At 42.3% G+C, this 20,898-nt stretch overlaps 1 protein-coding gene across 3 annotated transcripts in view; it reads right to left on the bottom strand.

Moving 5' to 3' along the window:
* The window catches only part of BRDT (bromodomain testis associated), a 53,709-nt gene that overhangs the window by 20,110 nt on the left and 12,701 nt on the right, over positions 1 to 20,898 (bottom strand). The window contains exons 5-12 of one of the 3 annotated variants that reach the window (XM_065554244.1): positions 17,615 to 17,793; positions 14,568 to 14,927; positions 13,990 to 14,115; positions 13,533 to 13,721; positions 10,241 to 10,425; positions 9,880 to 10,169; positions 9,666 to 9,779; positions 2,198 to 2,341 (exon numbers count right to left, since the gene is read on the bottom strand). In XM_065554244.1, the coding sequence (XP_065410316.1) occupies positions 2,198 to 2,341; positions 9,666 to 9,779; positions 9,880 to 10,169; positions 10,241 to 10,425; positions 13,533 to 13,721; positions 13,990 to 14,115; positions 14,568 to 14,927; positions 17,615 to 17,793 (1,587 nt within the window). Of the gene's footprint in view, positions 1 to 2,197; positions 2,342 to 9,665; positions 9,780 to 9,879; positions 10,170 to 10,240; positions 10,426 to 13,532; positions 13,722 to 13,989; positions 14,119 to 14,567; positions 14,928 to 17,614; positions 17,794 to 20,898 lie in introns of all 3 variants that reach the window. The other 2 variants (XM_065554243.1, XM_065554245.1) reach the window with 2 other exon arrangements.

Raw genomic sequence — 20,898 nt, 5'->3', positions numbered from 1 at the left:
TCTGGCTGGGCCAGCACCCCAGGAAAGCCCAAGACCCTTTGGCCCGGGGTGCTGGCCAGTAGGAACCAAGCTCTGTGTGTGCCAAAGCCCCGTACAGTGCTGGCCCAGGGAAGCCTCTCTGCCCCTCAGCTAAGCTTTGGAGAGGTGGGGAGCAATTTCCAACCTATTCACACCCCGACCCTGCAGGCTCCACAGCAGCCTCCACCCCCCCCAGGCAGGGGCTTACTATCCTTTTCTCACACACCCCCACCCTGGTTCCTGCCCCCCCCCCCCCCAAGGAGCATGGGGCTGCTCCATCCCCTAGGCAACTCTGCTGCTGAGCCACCTCTCTGGCCAGGCTCGCTGAAGCTCCTGCAGCCAGGTTCCCTGGGCCCTGGTGCACAATGCATCCTTAGGGCTTAACCCCTTCCTGCCTGTGCTGTGGCCATGGGACAGGAAACAGCTGGGTTTTGTCAGCAGCCATTAGCTGCCTTTGAACACTATAGGGGCAGGAAGGGACAAGCTGCTTCCAGCCACAGAGGGGGTGGGAAGGGGGGGGGGGTGGGAAATAGATGAGCTCTGCAAAGACACAGGCCAGGTCATCCCTTCCTTTCCCCTCTGGCTGGAAGCAGCTCCTGTCCCTTCCCTCCTGCACAGAGCTGAAAGGCTGCTGCTGGACACATTCTGGTGTGAACGCTGGCAGAAATCTGAGGGGGCCATGTGATCCTATGTGCTCCCTCCCATGTGTTGCCTTGGGAAGGCGCAGCACCAGGTGAGGCGGGCCAGGCATGAAAGACAGTGCGCCAGGCAGGGAGGGTTGGGTTGGTCAGTCACCCCCCCATCGAGTGGATGAGTGTGAGTGTGAGACAGCTCTCCCCATGTGAACCCTAAAGCCTTAAAGATAAGAAGGCAAATAAAAAGAATCCAACTATGCAGTATTTCTTTTTAATAGGGGCTCAGTCAACTTGATGTTAATTTGAACGTTTGTACTGCATAGTTCTGATTGATTGCTGTTGAACTTGCTTGAATACGAGTAATTTTACCAGGTGTGCTGTATTCAGCATAGGGAAATATGGTCATCCTAGTAATTGATTGTTCAGTAAACTGCAAGGGTGAGCATTTTATGCAAGAGAGTATATCAGTCCTTCAGAGGATCTCATTATGTATGGCAGCTTTATCTGCAATTTGAATAATTTTAAGTTTGTTCCCCAAAATCAGTGTACAGAGAGTCTAAGACAAGAGCCACCCTGGAAAAATGAGCTAGGTTAATGACTACTTAAACCCTCTTCTATACTAGATGCTAAAACACATTATTGGGAAAAAGATTATTTTCCCAGTGTAAACAGGGCCTAAATATTGAGCTATACTTTAATTAGAGTTTGAAACAGCCCCACTATATACATTTATATTGAACAGTTTGAAAAAGTTCAAAGGAATAATACAGGATACTAAGTCTCATTCCTCTCCTCCCACGCAGATATGCACCTCATGCATACAGTAGTCAAAGACACTCTCAATCTTTCAGCAGTCTGGGATTGTTTTCAATCCAGACTGCACTGCGAATTGCATTTCAGAATGGAACACTGTAAAAACAATTTCAATTAACTCCAACTTTGTTTTTTTGGGGGGGAAAATATCAGTTTGAAGTATGATCATTAGAAATGCTATTGGTAAGAGTTTTGGTACTACACTTGCCCTCATCCCTCCCATACAATTTATTTTTCTATTTCTTAAAAAGAGTTTTGCTGCTAGGTTGTAGGCCTACACACAAACAAAATATTTCTATAGTCATCTCATTATAGTAATCATGTTGTTACAAACATTTAGGCAACACAGTTTTTAGACAACTATGAATTAGATGAAAGTATGCTTTTAAAAGAAGAGCTTAATACTTTTAAGTAATCTAGCATATAGTTTATGACACGCTCCAGTACAGACACTTACATTTTGCTACTGGAAGTTTTCATTCCCAATTTCAGTTTGCCACACAAAAAAAAAAAAACACCAAAAAAAACACACGTACTTTTCTAGAGAAGTTTTATCTGTAAAAAGAGTTTCAGTATTTCTATTTCATAGCATTTGACTAGACTATGGCACCCTGGAACATATAGCAACTCCGTAGGCCTAGAAGTATGCAAACTGAAGCTTCTTTTGTAAATTCTGAAGCATCAGGTCCTGTATATCAAGAGGCAGATGCTATACAATGAGGTTATCTGACCTGATTCAGAGTCATTGGTATCTGAAGAGCTAGAATCACTGCTAGTGCTGCTGCTGCTGCTAGCGTCTGAGGAGGAGCTGCTGCTGCTACTCTCACTCAATCGCCTTGGTCCACCAATAATCTTTGGTATAGTGTTATTTTCAGCTGCAAGATTAAAAAAAAGGAAGTTAAAAGTATATATAGCACTGAAAGTCTTATGAATATATACATTAAGTAGGGCTGTGAAGTGATAAAAAGTTAATCATGGTTAATCGCACTGTTAATAATAGAATACCATTTATTTAATTTTTGGATGTTTTCTACATTTTCAAATATTGATTTCAATTACAACAGAATACAAAGTATACAGTGCTCACTTTATATTTATTTTGATTAAAAGTATTTGCACTATAAAAAAATAAATATTTTGCAATTCACTTATTACAAGTACTGTAGTGCAATCTCTATCATGAAAGTTGAATTTACAAATGTAGAATTACGTACAAAATAAACTGCATTCAAAAATAAAACAATGTAAAATTTGAGAGCCCACAAGTCCACTCAGTCTTACTTCTTGTTCAGCCAATTGCTCAAACAAAAAAGTTTGTTTACATTTGCAGGAAATAATGTTGCCTGCTTCTTGTTTACAATGTCACATGACAGTGAGAACAGGCATTCATGGTACTGTCATAGCCAGCGTCGCAAGATATTTACGTACGAGATGTGCTAAAGATTCATATGCCCCTTCATGCTTCAACCACCATTCCAGGGCACATGCATCCATGCTGATGATAGGTTCTACTCAACAATCCAAAGCAGTGCGGACCGACGCATGGTCATTTTCATTATCTGAGTCAGATGCCACCAGCAGAAGGTGGATTTTCTTTTTTGGTGGTTCGGGTTCTGTAGTTTCCGCATCGGAGTGTTGCTCTTTTAAGACTTCTGACAGCATGTTCCACACCCCTTCCCAATCACATTTTGGAAGGCAGTTCAGATTCTTAAATCTTGGGTCAAGTGCTGTAGCTATCTTTAGAAATCTCACATTGGTAGCTTCTTTGTGTTCTGTCAAATCTGAAGGGAAAGTGTTCTTAAAATGAACCACATGTGCTGGGTCATCATCCGAGATGGCTATAACATGAAATGTATGGCAGAAAGTGGCTAAAACAGAGCAAGGGACATACAATTCTCCCCCAAGGAGTTCAATCACAAATTTAATTAATGCATTTTTTTTTAAACAAGCGTCAGCAACATGGAAACATGTTCTCTGGAATGGTGGCCAAAGCACAAAGAGGCAAACGAATGTTTAGCATATCTGGCACGTAAATACTTTTGAAACCAGCGTTGCAAGGTAGGAGCGTTGCCAGCAGATCGAGGGAAGTGATTATTCCCCTCTATTCGGCACTGGTGAGGCCACATCGGGAGTATTGCATCCAGTTTTGGCCCCCCCCCCCCACTATAGAAAGGATCTGGACAAATTGGAGAGAGTACATCAGAGGGCAACAAAATGATTAAGGGGCTGGGGCACATGACTTATGAGGAGAGGCTGGGAGAACTGGGCTTATTTAGTCTGCAGAAGAGGAAGAGTGGGGGGGGGCGATTTGATAGCAGCCTTCAACTACCTGAAGGGGGGTTCCAAAGAGGATGGATCTAGACTGTTCTCAGTGGTACCAGATGACAGAACAAGGAGCAATGGTGTCAAGTTGCAGTGGGGGAGGTCTAGGTTGGATAGTAGGAAAAACTATTTCATTAGGAGGGTGATGAAGCACTGGAATGGGTTACCTAGGGAGGTGGTGGAATCTCCAACCTTAGAGGTTTTTAAGGCCCGGCTTGACATAGCCCTGGTTGGTATAATTTAGTTGGGGTTGGTCCTGCTTTGAGCAGGGGCTTGGACTAGATGACCTCCTGAGGTCTCTTCCAACTCTAATCTTCTATGATTCTAAGAAGAGGGCCGCATTATCTCCTATAAATGTAAACAAAACTTGTTTGTCTTAGTGCTTGGCTGAACGAGGAAGACTGAGTAGACTTGTAGGCTCTGAAGTTTTATATTGTTTTGTTTCTGTACACTTTTTGATTTCATTTACAACACAGAATACAATATATATGAAAGTGTAGAAAAACATGCAAAATATTTAATAAATTTCAATTGGTATTCTATTTTTTAAACTGCAATTAAAATTGCGATTAATCATGATTAACTCAAAAAAAAAAAAAGAATTGAGAGAGTCAACTGTGATTAATTGACAGCCCTAGTGTTAAGATTAATAAAGCCACACTCAGATGCGCTCCATCTGCATGACTGCCAAGACTACCTTTGCTAAATCTCTGTCCCCTATTCACAAGGACGACAACATGTACCTGCCATTGTTTGGGTGCACCCTGGCCTGTTGGAGTCTAACTGAGCCCTTTTTAATACCAAAAGAGAATTTTGCTACCCTAAAGAGAAGATAAACAATTTAACTCAGTGGAGATTAAGATTTGGAGAGAGTTCCACAACAGTCCTTGTTTTTGCAGGCTAAAGCTCCAGAATAGCTAACTTAAGAAGAAAGTCTCTAAGGTGCCACAAGGACTCCTAGTTCTAACAAATTTATTTGGGCATAAGCTTTCGTGGGCTAGAACCCACTTCATCAGATGCATGGAGTGGAAAATACAGGAACGGGTATAAATAAATATATATATATGAAAGGATGGGGGTTGCTTTACCAAGTGTGAGGTCAGTCTAACGAGATAAATCAATTAACAGCGGGATACCAAGGGAGGAAAAATAACTTTTGAAGTGGTAAGAGTGTAGCCCATTACAGACAGTTGACAAGAAGAAAGCTGCAACTAAGGGTACATCTATACTTACCTCCGGGTCCGGCAGTAAGCAATCGATCTTCTGGGATCGATTTATCGCGTCTTGTCTAGACGCGGTAAATCGATCCCGGAAGTGCTCGCCGTCGACGCCGGTACTCCTGCTCGGCGAGAGGAGTACATGGAGTCGACGGGGGAGCCTGCCTGCCGCGTGTGGACCCGCGGTAAGTTCGAACTAAGATATTCACTTAGCTGAAGTCGAACTAACGTAGCTGAAGTTGCGTATCTTAGTTCGAAGTGGGGGGTTAGTGTGGACCAGCCCAAACTGTTAGATATGGGACCATTAGTACCAGTTTTGGGGAGATAAATATGCCTACATACATAAGATACCACAAACAAAAGCATGAATACGCCCTGAAGATAGATGTGAGAGATGTACATTTCTATTATGGAGATTATTGCACCTCTCTCTGAAGCATTTGGTACTGGTGCCAGAAACAGAATACTGGATAAGACGGACCACTGATCCAGTCTGGTATGGCAATTCAGATGTTCCTAAATTTGTAATAGTGGCAGTTCCTGGTCAGAAAGCACATCAAGATGCATAATAAAATAGCCAGCCACGCAAACAGTTCCACTTCAGATATTTGTTCTTTCTTCCACAAGTCTATGCAGAGAGCACATCTAAAAATATTGAAGTGTTGCTAAAAATACATTAGTTGGAACAGAATTGACAACTCTTTATCCTCCCTTCCCCCCGCCCCCCCCCCAAACCAAACCGTAACCTAATTCAGTTTTTTCCTCCACCCTTAACTCAGGAATTAAAATGGAAGTATTTTGCACTTTCCAAAGTGAATGCAGATAGAAAATTTACTTTAATGGTCCTTTACTGTTTCCTGGGACAGGGAGAAAATCCTATCAGGTATTTCATGGTTCCTCCTCCTCCCTCTGAGTTCAGTAGCATTTTTCCAAAATGCAGGATTCAGAGCATGGATTGATTTTCTACTGTAGCCACCCAACATGAAGTCTTTCCCTTCAGAATCCAGGGGAATCAAGATTTAGATTGAACTTGAGAACTAAGTGAAGTCAAGCCTCAGTTCTTATTCTACCACTCTCTTTAATTGCTGCCATGCTCAGTAAATCTGTCTTATTTGTGTCTCCCTGTTGGAGACAAGTCCCCAGACTTTCCTGTTTAGTGTCCAATGCAGAGAAAATGAGCTATGTAGAGCTTCAGTTGTGATGTCTGTCTATTTTGTGGGACTTATAGTTTGCAATGCAAGCAGCACACAAAAGGAATGTTAAATGGGAAAATGGCATTTTACATTATCTAAAAATCAGGGTCTAGGGATGTAGAAGCATAACTGTGTATACTGATTTTTTGCTTCTGTTGTAGCTGACTTTCTAGAAAAGAGTCTGATAGTAAGGATTGAGTCACTATGAGCAATGATAGGCACACATTACTCACCCTGTGCCACTGCTGGGGCAGGAGGGTTTTTATAATTTCTCCACCATCCCAAGTCGGCTATGCGGTCATGGTTTACCTACCCTTATAAGAGATCCATCTCAAGGTGAGCCAGGAGAGAGAATCTACTGGACTAGAACAGGCATCATCTCTGGCTCCACTGGAAAATGAAGACCTGATAATGTGTGCATAGAAGGTTCTGAAGACTAGGGTATAGGCTTGGTATCAATCCATATGGTGTAGAAGTTCCACATTGGTTATGCTAGGATAATGCCTCAAAACTGTAAAGAAGCAGTGCTATCTTTATCACACTACTATAAAAACCATCAGTAAAAGTTGATAGATCTATCCAGAGGTACCCCCCCCCCCCGCACCCCTATCTGAAGTCACTGGAAGCTCCAGTAGTTCTGAGCAAGGAAGAGCCGAGCAAAAGTTTCTTGACTCATGCCTTGAAGTGCGCTTTACTGGATATTTAGGGGTCTCATCTTAAGAGCAGAACTTCAATAGAGTTTTACCCCAATGGGCCAAGGTAGCAGACGCATGAATTAGGGCTGTCGATTAATCGCAGTTAACTCATGCTATTAACTCAAAAAAATTAATCACGATTAATCAGTTTTAATCATACTGTTCAACAATAGAATACCAACTGAAATTTATTAAATATTTTGGAAGTTTTTCCTACATTAATATGTACGGTATTGTGTTGTAATGGAAATCAAATGTACATTATTACTACAAATATTTGCACTGTAAAAGTGATAAAGTATTTTTTAGGGCTGTCAAGCAATTCAAAAAATTAATCATGATTAATCACACTGCTAAACAGAATACCATTTAAATTTTTTGATGTTTTCTACAACGTCAAATTTTAGAGCCTACAAGTCCACTCAGTCCTACTTCTTTTTCAGCCACTCAGACAAAAAAGTTTGTTTACATTTGCAGAAGATAATGCTGCCTGCTTCTCATTTACAATGTTACTCGAAAGGGAGAACAGATGTTTGCCACAAGATATTTACATGCCAGATGCGTTAAGATTATGTCCCTTGCTGCTTCAACCACCATTCCAGAGGTCATGCGTCCATGCTGATGACGGGTTCTGTTCAATAATGATCCAAAGCAGTGTGGACCGACGCATGTTCATTTTCATAATATGAATCAGATGCCACCTGCAGAAGGTTGCTTTTCCTTTTTGGTGGTTAGGGTTCTGTAGTTTCCGCATCTGAGCGTTGCTCTTTTAAGACTTCTGAAAGCATTCTCCATACCTCATCCCTCTCAGATTTTGGAAGGCACTTCAGATTCTTAAAACTTGGGTCCAGTGCTGTAGCTATTTTTAGAAATCTCACATTGGTGCCTTCTTTGTGTTTTGATAAAATGTGCAGTGAAAGTGTTCTTAAAAGGAAGTACATGTGCTGGGTCATCAACCGAGACTGCTATAACATGATATATATGGCAGAATGAGGGTAAAACAGAGCAGGAGACATACAATTCTCCCCTAAGGAGTACAGTCACAAATTTAATTAACCCACTATTTTTTTTTAAACAAGCGTCATCAGCATGGAAACATGTCCTCTGGAACGATGGCCAAAGCATGAAGAGGCATGTGAATCTTTAGCGCATCTGGCACATAAATATCTTGCAACGCCAGCTACAACAGTGCCATGCAAATGCCTGTTCTCACTTTCAGGTGATGCAAGAAAGAAGTGGGCAGCATTACCTCCTGTAAATGTAAACAAACTTGTTTCTCTTAGCGATTGGCTGAACAAGAAGTAGGACTGAGTGAACTTGCAGGCTCTAAGATTTTAGATAGTTTTATTTTTGAAGGCAGTTTTTTTGCACATAATTCTACATTTGTAAGTTAAACTTTCGTGATAAAAAGATTGCACTACAGTACTTGTATTAGGTGAATTGAAAAATAATATTTCAGGTTTTTTTACAGTGCAAATACTTGTAAATCAAAAATAAAAAGTGAGCACTGTACACTTTGTATTCTGTGTTGTAATTGAAATCAATATTTGAAAATGTAGGAAACATCCAAAAATATTTAAATAAATGGTATTCTATTATTGTTTAATCGCGCAATTAATCATGATTAATTTTTTTAATCGCTTGACAGCCCTAGCCTGAATGCATCTGGTCACATCCTTCATAACTGACATAGCTTAGTACTTTGAAGGGATCAGAGCACAACTCCAACAGAATCCAGCAGTGGGAGTTGGAGAGGCTGGCATTGATGCAGATTCTTAGGTTTGGTCTATACTACCAATTTAGTAGTCCACACCCCTGGCTGACGTAGTTACACTGACCTAACTCTCAGCCTAGACAATGCTACATCAATGGGAGAAGCCCTCCCATCGACATACTCCACCTCCCCAAGAGGCAATAACTAACTAGACCAACTGGAGAAGCTCTCCCGTCAGTGTAGGTAGGGTCTTCACAAAGCACTACAGTGGTGGTGCTGCAGTGCTGTAATTGTAGACGAGCCCTTACCCAAACAGTGACCCCTGACCAATGCATTCCAGAAGTATTAGACCCTCTGTGCTGAATTACTGTTGAATTTAATCTGTTGACACTATAGTTCAAGAGAGCCTTATGTCACTCTCCCGGGACCCCACTGCTCCGAGACTGCTGGGTGCAACCAGTGACCAAGAAAATTTCTTATGGACCATTTTTAACTACATACTTTTTGCAGGCACTTGGCTGTGTCTTTACCATCTGAAAGAAGATATGAAGGAGATGGAAAAGAACCAATTCAGTATGCACACCACCACACCAGAATAGGATTTGAAAAAGAGGAACATGGTTAAGTGAAACTTTTTCTGAAGCATTTGCTATTAGCCATTGTCAGATGCAGGATGCCACATAAAATATAGACCTTTGCTTTGGTGCAACTGGCAATTCCTATGGTCTGCCTGGTACCCCACATTACTTGAGAGATGCTAACCCCACGAGGCACAAGATAGCTTTTGTTAATATTTTTAGAAAATGTTACAGAAAAGGTTCTATAACAGATAAAGTCTGGGACAGAAGGAAAAAAAAATAGTTGACCAACAAAATTGCTGTTGTGGTGTAATTGAGGCAATATAGGAGAGATCTTCCACTCTTGCAGGTTAGAAAAGTGACGGCTGGCAACTTTTAGTGCCTCTAATATTCTAAAAGGAAGAAATCCCACCAGAGTACAGACCTCAGGAGGAAATCTCATTATAAAGAACAGAGCAGTACAACTAATGGTCACATTACATTTGGTGTTTTGCTTTTTAGGGTTTAACTGCCCATTGACATCCAGCAGCCTCTTTTCCAACTCTTGTTTTTTCTGAGAATTAAGTTCTTCTTTTGACTTCACTGGTTTCTTAGCTGTATATGAAATAAAGAGACATATTAAGAGCTACATCCAAACCCAAAATAGATTCTGGCTAAACATATTGTGTAGAGTTTATCCATGATATATACACACCATGTTTTCTTGGTCTTTTCCTTAAACAAGCCATCACATATTTCTCTAGTTCTCTAAGTGTCGATGCTTTTAAAGTTTCAAAGTCTATTTCTATCTCATCAGGATTAGAGTTTCTCAGTGAAGGCTCTCTTGACTGTATTATATATACTACTTTTCCAAGCTTATCTCCAGGAAGTTTATTTATGTCCAAACTCAACTGCCTTTTTTCATCATAATTCATAGGCTTGGCACTATCCTCATCTTCTGATTTACGTGCCAATGAGACTTGCTGCTTTGTTTTCTTTGACGGACTGCAAGAGAGAAAGTTTGCTGCATTGAGAGCAATTTAAAATAATGTCACCCACACAACCCTCACACTTACATATTTAAAGACAGTTTTTTCTTCAATTTCTTTTTTTGCTTTAGCTTTTTCTTCTTTTGATTCACATATTTGTGTTTGGATTTTTCTTTGCCTCTTTTCCCCTTTTTAGACTTTCCTTTTTTCTTCCTCAGCTTGGGCAAGGAGGTTTTGGCCAAAGCCCGCAACTGCTGATGAACAGCTTTAAGCTGTCAAAGAAAAGAAGGAAAGAAACTAAGCATCTTGATAGTCATTACATGAAAAATATTGTGGAGGGAGAAACTGGTCCTGGAAGAGTTTTGGCAGCCAGGCAGGGATGGATAGGGTGTTTACTCAGTGGTGTAACGAGATTTTGGAAGGTAGAACAAACAGGATGAGGGGAGCTTTGGAAAATGGGGGCTTGCATTAAGAGGGAGAACATTTGTAGCAGGTACATGTGCACATGAGGGTTGTCTCTTGCCATCCTCCTCCCAGACTTTCAAAAAACAAAACAAAATAAAAAAATCTGTCTTCCTGCAGGAACATCCCAAAGCTCTTCTTTAGCATGAGAAACTTGGGGCTCAAGTGTCTCAGTGCACCACTTGCCCACCTCCTATGAGGTGGTTCTGTGCAAGGTAGTCTAGAGAGGATGGGGGGCAGAGTCTTCACATAATAAGTCTTGTCGTCTGGCAGACAATTATACTGAAACCAAGATAAAGTGCTGGCTTCAAAGTAATCTGCTGGAACTATACAACACCTACAGAGACAACATTCATGTTTTGTCCAAGTTAAAAAAAAGAAAGGACCAGTTTACATTGCATAGGTATTAAAAAAGAGGAAAGGATGGATAAGAAGTCCAACTGAGACACATTAGCTGGATAGTTCACTGCAGAACAGTTAAGCAGAAGTAAGGGTGATAATCAATTAATCCCCCGGCCCTCAGCAAAATGAAGATGAACACGCATCTTGATACTGTTTGAGTAGTCATCTTTTCCCAATTAAGTAGCTCAGCACACTGAAATTGAGAGCTAAAACCCATCCACCTTTCATTAGATTTTGTAGCACTTCTCTGGACTTTAGCCAGAATTTGTGCATCTTGAAAGAGATGCAAAAAGCCCTGATGGAATCTCACAGTGGCTATGCTCATTAAAATTCAATAAATTATATTTTTAAAAGAGTAAGATGATACTAAGATTGCAGTCCCTTTATGAAGGCTATCAACACTGTAAACTGACAGAAAATAGAGGAGCTGTAGAAGTTCCAATTTGAATTTTGTTAAGAGTTTAAGTTTCAGTGGTGCAATTAATTTATAAGCAACTTATCACTGATGCTTTCTTGCCTGCAGGGAGACTGATAACATAGTAGCCTTGTTCATTCTTAGGATTTGGAGGTTGTGGATGAGAGAGAGTCTGCATGCAGTCGCCTCTTAAATTAGGAGTTGAAAATGGTGTCACAGATTAATTACATTCCCTTAGATTTTCAATAAAAATGTTTAGATTTGACCTATGATCTTTACAGTATGCCAGAATAATTCCTACTGATATTGTTCCTCAGACAGGCATATCCATCAGGGATCAGTAGAAACTTCAATCTTGTTTACAATAGTCTAATGTAGCCTAGCATCTTATTGACCTGCTTTCCACAGAACTTGGACATATTTTTTAGTTTTAGTACTACTCAAAATTCAAAAGACAAAACAAACAAAGAATTAGATTGCTCATCGGACTGAAAACCTGAAGGAGTTTCATTATGATGTTAGGCATTTAGGAGTCCAGGTCAGCATGCCTGAAAGTAGTTAACCTAGGATGGGGATAATTTATGAAGTGAAGTAGCTTTAAGAGAGAATCTAAAGGCATAAAGGCAGCAAGGATATCCATGAAAGAAAAAGTCCTGAGAAGGACACAAAAGGAAGGGGTAGTTGAATAGCCAGAGGCTAGAATCATAGCTCAGTAGGATTTGGAGTAAGCAAAAGAGCTTAAGGGCAAGTCTACACTACAGAGAGTTAAGTCGACCCAAGTTACACAACTCCAGCTAGATGAATAACCTAGCTGGAGTCGATATAGCTTAGGTTGACGTATTGCGGTGTCTACACCACGCTAGGTCGACCCATCTTATGCTTCTTGTTCCAGTGGAGCACCAGAGTCGATAGGAGAACGATCTGCGGTCGATCTAGCGGGTCATCACTAGACCCGCTAAATCGACCACCGGTGGATCGATCACCACAGCCTCAAGCCCCGGTAATTGTAGACATACCCTAAGTCAGTTGTTTTCAAACTTTTTCTGGCGACCCAGTTTGAAGAAAATTTGAAGAAAATTGTTGATGCCTGTGACCCAACAGAGCTGGGGATGAGGGGTTTGGGAGGGGTTGAGGCAGAGGGCTGCAGGGTGGGGCCAGGAATGAGGAGTTCAGAGATTGTGGGAGGGAGCTCTGGGCTGGGGTGCGGGAGGGGATCAGGGCCAGGAATGAGGTGTTTGGGGGGGGGGGTTCAGGGCTGGGGCAGAGAATTGGGGTGTAGGGTTGGGCATGGTATTACCTCCAGTGGCTCCTGGTCAGCAGTGCAGCCGGGGTGCAGAGGCAGACTTCCCGCCTGTCCTTGCGCTGTGGACCGTGCTGTGCCCCAGAAGCAGCCAGCCAGCAGCAGGTCCAGCTCCTAGGCAGAGGAACCATCCCCGACAGCTCCCATTGGCCGGGAACCATTGGCCACTTCTGGGGCACAGTGCGGTGTCGGAACAGATAGGGACTAGCCTGCCTTTGCCGGGCAGCACCACCAACGGGACTTTTAACGGCCCAGTCAGTGGCACTGACCAGAGCCACCGCCACCCAGTGCCTTCCATTCTGCGACCCAGTGCAGGGTCATGACCCACAGTTTGAAAACCACTGCCTTAAGTGACTTGTCTTGATGCTAACTGGCTCCCTCTTCAACTGCTTGAGAGGTGCAAAGAGCCCAATGTGATTAGGGCTTCAGAATAAGGCAATACCAACTGGATTTAGGCACTTTTGGAATTTTAATCCAATGCATTTAAAAAGACAGGTAGCAGATATCCTAGTCAACATCATCATACTGAAGGCTCTGAAGCCTGTATGTAAAAAGTTAAGCCTGCTGTTAGAGAACCTGCCATCTCCCACAAAGTAACCACAGCACAATGTGCTACCACATAAGAAAATAATTCAGCACCACCCCAAATGCACACTTTTGTACATACATTAAAAAAAAAAAAAAAACAACACTCTTTACAGACAGCTCATGGTTCTAGACCTTAGAATGGATACATGTGAATGAGAGCCACCACAGGCTACAATCGTCGTGCACTTTGCACCCAGAGCATTGTTGCTTACTTGCTCTTGAAGCTTTGCAAGGCGCCGTGTTCTTTCCTCTTCTGAATCTTCAGATGATCTTTCTTCAGAGGAGTCATCACTGCTGCTTTCACTAGAAAAAGCACTTGCTATTTCTGTTTTGGGCTGTGACGGTGGTATACTTGCAACAGGTTCATCTGGAATTTTGGCAAATTGCATCTCAAAGATATCCTAAAATATAAATAAATAAATAAAATGTTGGGACCTCTTTATAGGAGAGTAGATCATCTTTACTGATCTCTTTATATTGGTCTAGATGTCCTAGAATGGTCACAGGTCACCTAGCACCCAATGATTTCTCCTCTCTCTCAGAAGAGAATTCTCCAAGACCCATTACCAGAACAGCTCCACAGTGGGAACCTTAGGTGGTCCAGAATTTGTTAGTCTCTAAGGTGCCACAAGGAGTCCTCACAGTTTCATTTATTAAGTGATAACCCACCTGCAGTTTTCTTGCCATAGCAACCACTTCATGGTCTGGAGAGTTATATTTGTAGCAATTCATAAACATTAATCTAATATCTGCAGCAAACTCTTGTGTATCTTTATATTCATAGTTATCCATTTTCTTCTATGAGGAAACAATAATGAAGTTGCATTTTAGATGATCTAAACTTTAAGATACAGACTATGTATCTGGGACTTAATGCCAAATGTAAAAATCAAGGAAGACTGATACTTCCAGCATCAGAATAAATCTGGTGCAATAGGGTTACCATACTGCAGAAGCTCCAAAACCACCATTTAAAATAAATAAATAAACCGCAGCCACCACACAACCTCATACATCACATAGCCTCTTCTGACTTAGAATATTCTGTTGCAAATATTAACTGTCAGCAATATAACTTTATTGAATTAAAGCTATGATACTAACAAGTTTTGAATAACTAAACTTTCTGCTATAGTACCAAAAATCTTTAGCTAATGTTAAGTTAAAAGGTATATTTAATTTAGGACCATAAATCCCCTACACACGAGAATAAACCAGGAGTTGTGATTCTAGCCAAAACCCCTTACCTTAATAGTTCCAAGGTCTATAGGGCATTTCATGGTATCATGGTGGTCACTGAGCCCCAAAGCTGTAATGTCTACAGGTTTATAGAAAGGCCAAGCATATGATGCATGTTTCTTTGCAAACATTTCTTTAAGGATCTCACTACAGTGCTTTAGTTGTTCTGATAATTGAACATTTTTGACAACTTCAAGTGGCTGTTGAGAATCTGGCAAGTCTTTCTTTAGATAACTGTCTGGTACACTACATTCACTTTCTCCTCTACATATTTTAGCAATTTTTGGTTCATTAAGTGCTGGAGAAGATTCACAGCTTGCTGTGGATATTGTAGTAGTATCAGCCTTCCTTTTCACACCCTTTTTAACCTAGAAAACAAAAGTTTACATAGAATATTTCAAGTAACTAGAATTGCACAATTCCACGATAAATAGCAAAAGAGAAACTTTTTTTGTTTAGTTTTTTTAGACAAAAGCTTCTGTATTTTTTCTACACAACTGTTAAATATAAAATTGTAGAAACAAGTTCAAGACCTACTTTTTCAACAAAGTGTTACAATCTAGCATCAAGTGCTAGGCTTTCTTCTTTAGAGTTGGAAGAAAAGCGTACTACAGTTTTATTTATTTTGCGGTCACTTAAGTAGGGTGAGATCTCAAAAAAGTTACTAGATTATGAAGTTGACATAAGAACAGCCACCAGCAAATACAAATATTCCTGCACTCTCGTATTTGAGGCCTAATTAGAGGTCATGAGTACAAGCTTTTAGCTCTTAGGTTAGGGTTACCATATTTCCACAAGCAAAAGAGGACACTAGGGGGGAGGAGCCCCGCTCTAGCCCCGCCCCTGCCCCGCCCCCATCCACTCCCTCCCACCCCCTGATTGCCCCCCTCAGAACCCCCCCCCCGTTCCTTGTCCCCTGACTGCCCCCTCCTGGGACCCCTGCCACTAACTGCCCCCTAGGACTCCACTCCCTATCTAAGCCGCCCTGCTTCTTGTCCCCTGACTGCCCCCTCCTGAGAACCCCCCCACCCTCACTGCCCCCCTACAACCCTCCCTGTCCCCTGACTGCCCCGACCCTTATCCATAACCCATATTCACACCCCCGCCCCCAGACAGACCCCCGGGGACTCCCATGCACTATCCAACTGCTACCTGCCCCGACAGGACCCCCAGAAGTCCCGAACCATTCAACCCCCTCTGCTACCTGCCTCGACCCCTCTCCACACCCCTGCCCCCCTGACAGCCCCCCCAGAACCCCAGACCCATCTAACCCCCCCTGCTCCCTGTCCCTGACTGTTCCAACCCCTCTCCACACCCCTACCCCCCGACAGCCCCCCCCCAAACTCCCAACCCCCCTCCCTGTCCCCTGACCAGGGTCGGCTTTAAAGAGCCCAGGAATCGGGCTGCGCTCTGGCTGGGGTTGTGGAGCTTGGGGCCGGACCGGAGGTGGTCGGCCGGGGCTGAGCTGGCGTGCTCGGCCGGGGCTGGGGCCCAAGCCGGCTCTGCTGGGTAGGGTGACCAGATGTCCCGATTTTATAGGGACAGTCCCGATTTTTTGGGTCTTTTTCTTATATAGGCTCCTATTACCCCCCACCCCCTGTCCCGATTTTTCACATTTGTTGTCTGGTCACCCTACTGCTGGGGGTGCTCGGCCGGTGCTGGGCTGGCGCTGCTGGGGCCCGAGCCGGGCCGGGCTGGGGGTGCTCGGCCGGTGCTGGGACCGCCGCCGCCTTGGGGCCAGAACCGGGGCCGCCACCCTGGGGCCTGAGCCGGCCCGGAGTTGCTGGGGCCGCCGGTCACCGCTCGGCCTGGGCCGGAGGGAGCCACGCGGCCAGGGCCGCGCCTCCCCGGAGCTCTCCTCTTCACACCCCTCCCCCCCCCTGCCCCAGCTTACCTGCTGCTGTCTCCCCGCTTGCCCCTGCTTCTTTTCAGACTTCCCACGAAGATCTGATTCGTGGGAAGCAGGGGAGGGGGAGAGGAGCAGGTGGGCGGAGCGTTCAGGGGAGTGGAGGAGGGGGAAGTCAGCTGCGGGGCCGGACAGGGTGGTAAGGCTGCAGGGGATGGGGGGAGCTGGGAAGGGGCTTTGGGTGCCCAGCGGTGCTTGGCCACCGCTTCTGTCTATAAATAGCCGACCGGGGGGAAATCCCAGACGTTTTTAGATTTTTAAAAATCCCCCCCGGACGGCTATTTATAGACCGAAAAGCTGGACATGTCCGGGGAAATCCGGACATATGGTAGCCCTATCTTAGGTTTGGTCTAACATTGTGCTGCCTCTGGTTTGGAAGAGATACAATATATGCACTTTGCCACTAACTCACTAAATACTCACCAAATACATATTTTTACTTTTCTGAAAAAGGTCTGGGAGAGAGCATGCATGTTTCTAGCTGGAATAGTTGAAACAACACTAGTTGATATGAGATGGTTTGATCTAACCAAAATGGCGTGTTTTCAGACACAGGTCCAGATAGCAGCTATTGTTTTTGTAGCTCATACAAAAGAGTTGTTTAAGATAACTATTCTGTTGTAGATTTAACAGGTAGTATGGTTATTTTGAAAATTGATCATTTCCAATCATATCATGGACTTAGTTTACATTAAAACTAGGTCAGTTCCTTTTGAATATTTAATTTTGAAGTTAAGCAGAGATCTGTCCCCATAGTGGGAAACCACCTTTAACTCAACATAAAGCAAAGCTACCAGTCTCTCAAACCATCTGTCTAAAAAAGAAACATTCATTAACTCATCTAAGCACAAAGAAAAGCAAAACACCAAGATTTAAATATGCAATAACCCTACTTTTTGACTCAACCTCTGCCCTATTACTGTAATTAGTGCTGCCCCACTTATTCGAGAGATCAGAAATGGTGTATTAAAAAAACAATTTTGTAAGATGCAAGATAAATAGGTTGTGCTTATTCACAGTGCACTATGTTAAATGGTGTTCCATTAGTTTTGTGCATTGTGATCCATACTATACATGGATGTGCCAACTACTGCCCCAGACAGTGTCAATCTACTTTAATTAGAAGCCAGTATATAAAAGGTAACTTACTTTTGTTATAGGTAGCGTGGCTGACATTAAGGTAGTCGACTGAGCCATTGACAGAGGGGCTAACACAAGCTGCTGTGGTACTGGAGTCATCACGTGAGGCTGCTTAACAATGCTTTCAAGTTGCTTCTGCAGTTGATTTTGCTCAGTGGTACAAACTCCTGAATCAGGCAGCTGAGGTCCTAATAAATCAAACCAATTTACACTGAGATGTGTACTTTGGTGTCCCAACAATTCCAGTCCTATGTTCTTATAGAGGAGATCTTCTAGGTCATCAAGTCCAGTCTCCTGTCATTGCAGGCAACTTAGTCATAATCCCATTGATGAATGTATCAACCCCCCCCCCCCCATCTTTACATTCCAGTCATAACATTTCCTTTCACAAAGCTCCTGTTGGTAGGCCCAAAGGCTACATGGTCTTATTTTCAATTGACCAAATACTAACCTGCAATTGGTGCTCTCTGAAGCTATACGTAAGTGCAACAATTACCACTCTTGCATCCATGCTCCTAATGCAAGACCAGATGGGGACTCTCCTGGTTCAGATCTGAAGTGCTAGTTCAGCAGCGGAGCCATAGTGCCCCCAAGAGTCTTCAACTGAGTTAATGCCCTTGAAAAAAACTCAACTAAAACTTTTTATTTTTGAAAGCAATAGTTTGGAAAAAAGATGATTTAACTGAGAGGCTTTTTTAGGTCTCTGTACTTGGAAATTGAATTTCTCCATTGAGGTCTCATTTGGATAAAAAAAAAAAAAAAGTGGAATAGAATAGAAGTAGCACTGGAACTAGAAACAGATACCAGATAAACAGTGATGACAGAAATCCTCTCTATAATTTAAGTTCTACTAAGAGCCCAATATTCCAAAAGTAAGTTTACTAATTTGGAGAAGCACTTAGGTAGTCAGCTTGGAAAAGGGATTCTGTAAGACCACTTAAGCAAAGTGATCATTGTTGCTTGAACTCCTCAAGTTAATAATTTATAGTTGTGTACTCCAAGTGGCTGCCCTCATAAATCTCCCATGTGAAGTCTGGTTGAAGGTTCAGTGTAGAGGCAGACGCTCCTTTAACGTGACCCTAAAAATCAAAGGCCTGCCAAAGGTGTGACAATAAAATATTAGCTTGGCCAAACAATAAGAGGTGGTTCTCAGAAAGCAGAACATGTTGTAGTGATAAGCAAGAGAGGTTGGGTAGGTTATCGCAGGACATTAGTTATTCCACACGAAGTCCTTAAGATCTTTGAAACAGATTGTGGAAGAGAACCTCCCTGAGATGGGTGCAAGGGTGTATGAATAATCTTGATAGGTGACTTATTGGAACTGAATCTTGATACCAGCTCTGAAAGTAGTAAGATTCATTTACAGTATCACCTCGCTAATGAAGAATTTAATGTAAGATGGAAGGGCACCAAAAATAGAATACTATTTATTTAAATATTTTTGGATGTTTTCTACATTTTCAAATATATGGATTTCAATTACAACACAGAATACAAAGTGTACAGTGCTCACTTTATATTTACTTTTGATTACAAGTATTTGCACTGTTAAAAGAAATAGTATTTTTCAATTCACCTAATTCAAGTGCTGCAGTGCAATCTCTAGATCATGAAAGTTGAACTTACAAATGTAGACTTGTGTACAAAAAAACTGCATTCAAAAATAAAACCATGTAAAATTTTAGAGCCTGCAAGTCCATTCAGTCCAGCCAATCGCTCAGACAAACAAGTTTGTTTACATTTGCAGGAGAGTAAACATAATGCTGCCTGCTTCCTGTTTACAATGTCCCCTGAAAGTGAGAACAGGCATTTGCATGGCACTGTTGTAGCCAGCGTTGCAAGGTATTTACGTGCAGATAGGGTGACCAGACAGCAAGTGTGAAAAATCAGGATGGGGTGAGGAGTCATAGGAGCCTATAGAAGAAAATGCCCCAAATATCAGGACTGTCCCTATAAAATAGGGACATCTGGCCACCCTAGTGCCAGATGGGCTAAAGATTCATATGTTCCTTCATGCTTCAACCACCATTCCAGGGGACATGCGTCCATGCGGATGATGGGTTCTGCTCAACAATCCAAAGCAGTGCAGACTGATGCAGTTCATTTTCATCATCTGAGTCAGATGTCACCAGCAGAAGGTTGATTTTCTTTTTTGGTAGTTTCCGCATTGGAGTGTTGCTCTTTTAAGACTTCTGAAAGCATGCTCCACGCCTCGTCCCTCTCAGATTTTTGAAGGCACTTCAGATACTTAAACCTTGGGTTGTGTGCTGTAGCTATCTTTAGAAATCTCATATTGGAACCTTCTTTGCATTTTGTCAAATCTGCAGTGAAAGTGTTCTTAAAATGAAGAACATGTGCTGGGTCATCATGCGAGACTGCTATATTATATGGCAGAATGCGGGCAAAACAGAGCAGAGACATACAATTCTCCTACAAGGAGTTCATTCACAAATTTAACACACACATCATCAGCATGGAAGCATGTCTTCTAGAATGATGGCTGAAGCATGAATGTTTAGCATATCTGGCACATAAATACCTTGCAATGCCGGCTACAAAAGTGCCATGCAAATACCTGTTCTCACTTTCTGGCGACATTGTAAACAAGAAGCGGGCAGTATTATCTCCTGTAAATGTAAACAACCTTATTTGTCTTAGTGATTGGCTGAACAAGAAGTAGGACTGAGTGGACTTGCAGGCTCTAAAATTTTAGATGGTTTATTTTTGAATGCAGTTTTTTTGTACATAGTTCTACATTTGTAAGTTGCACTTTCATGACCAAGACTGCACTATAGTACTTTTATGAGGTGAACTATAAAATACTATGTTTTGTTTATCATTTTTACAATGAAAATATTTGTAATAAAATATACACTTTGTACTGTGTTGTAATTGGAATCAATATATATGAAAATGTAGAAAAACATCCAAAATATTTAATAAATTTAAATTGGTAGTCTATTGTTTAACAGTGCAATTAAAACGGTGATTAATCTTGATTAATTTTTTTAATTGCGATTAGTCACATGATTTAACTGCGATTAATCAAGAGCCCTATTGTAAATACATTTGTTTATACAGCACCTTTAATCAGCAGATCACATGTCTGAAGTGCTCAGAAGCATCTTAATTTTACAGAAAGAGAAGCAGAGGTACAAGAATACCAGTGATGAGCTGCCAGAATGTTAATAACCGGTTCCCTACTGGGTCTTCGGCGGCAGGTCCTTCACTCGCTCCGGGTTTTCAGTGGCACTTCGGTGGCGGGTCCTTGAGTGCCGCCGAAGACCCGCACG

The sequence above is a fragment of the Chrysemys picta genome, chromosome 8 (genome assembly GCF_011386835.1).
Source record: "Chrysemys picta bellii isolate R12L10 chromosome 8, ASM1138683v2, whole genome shotgun sequence".
Taxonomy (NCBI): domain Eukaryota; kingdom Metazoa; phylum Chordata; order Testudines; family Emydidae; genus Chrysemys; species Chrysemys picta.
This window is presented reverse-complemented; position numbering and strand designations above follow the sequence as displayed.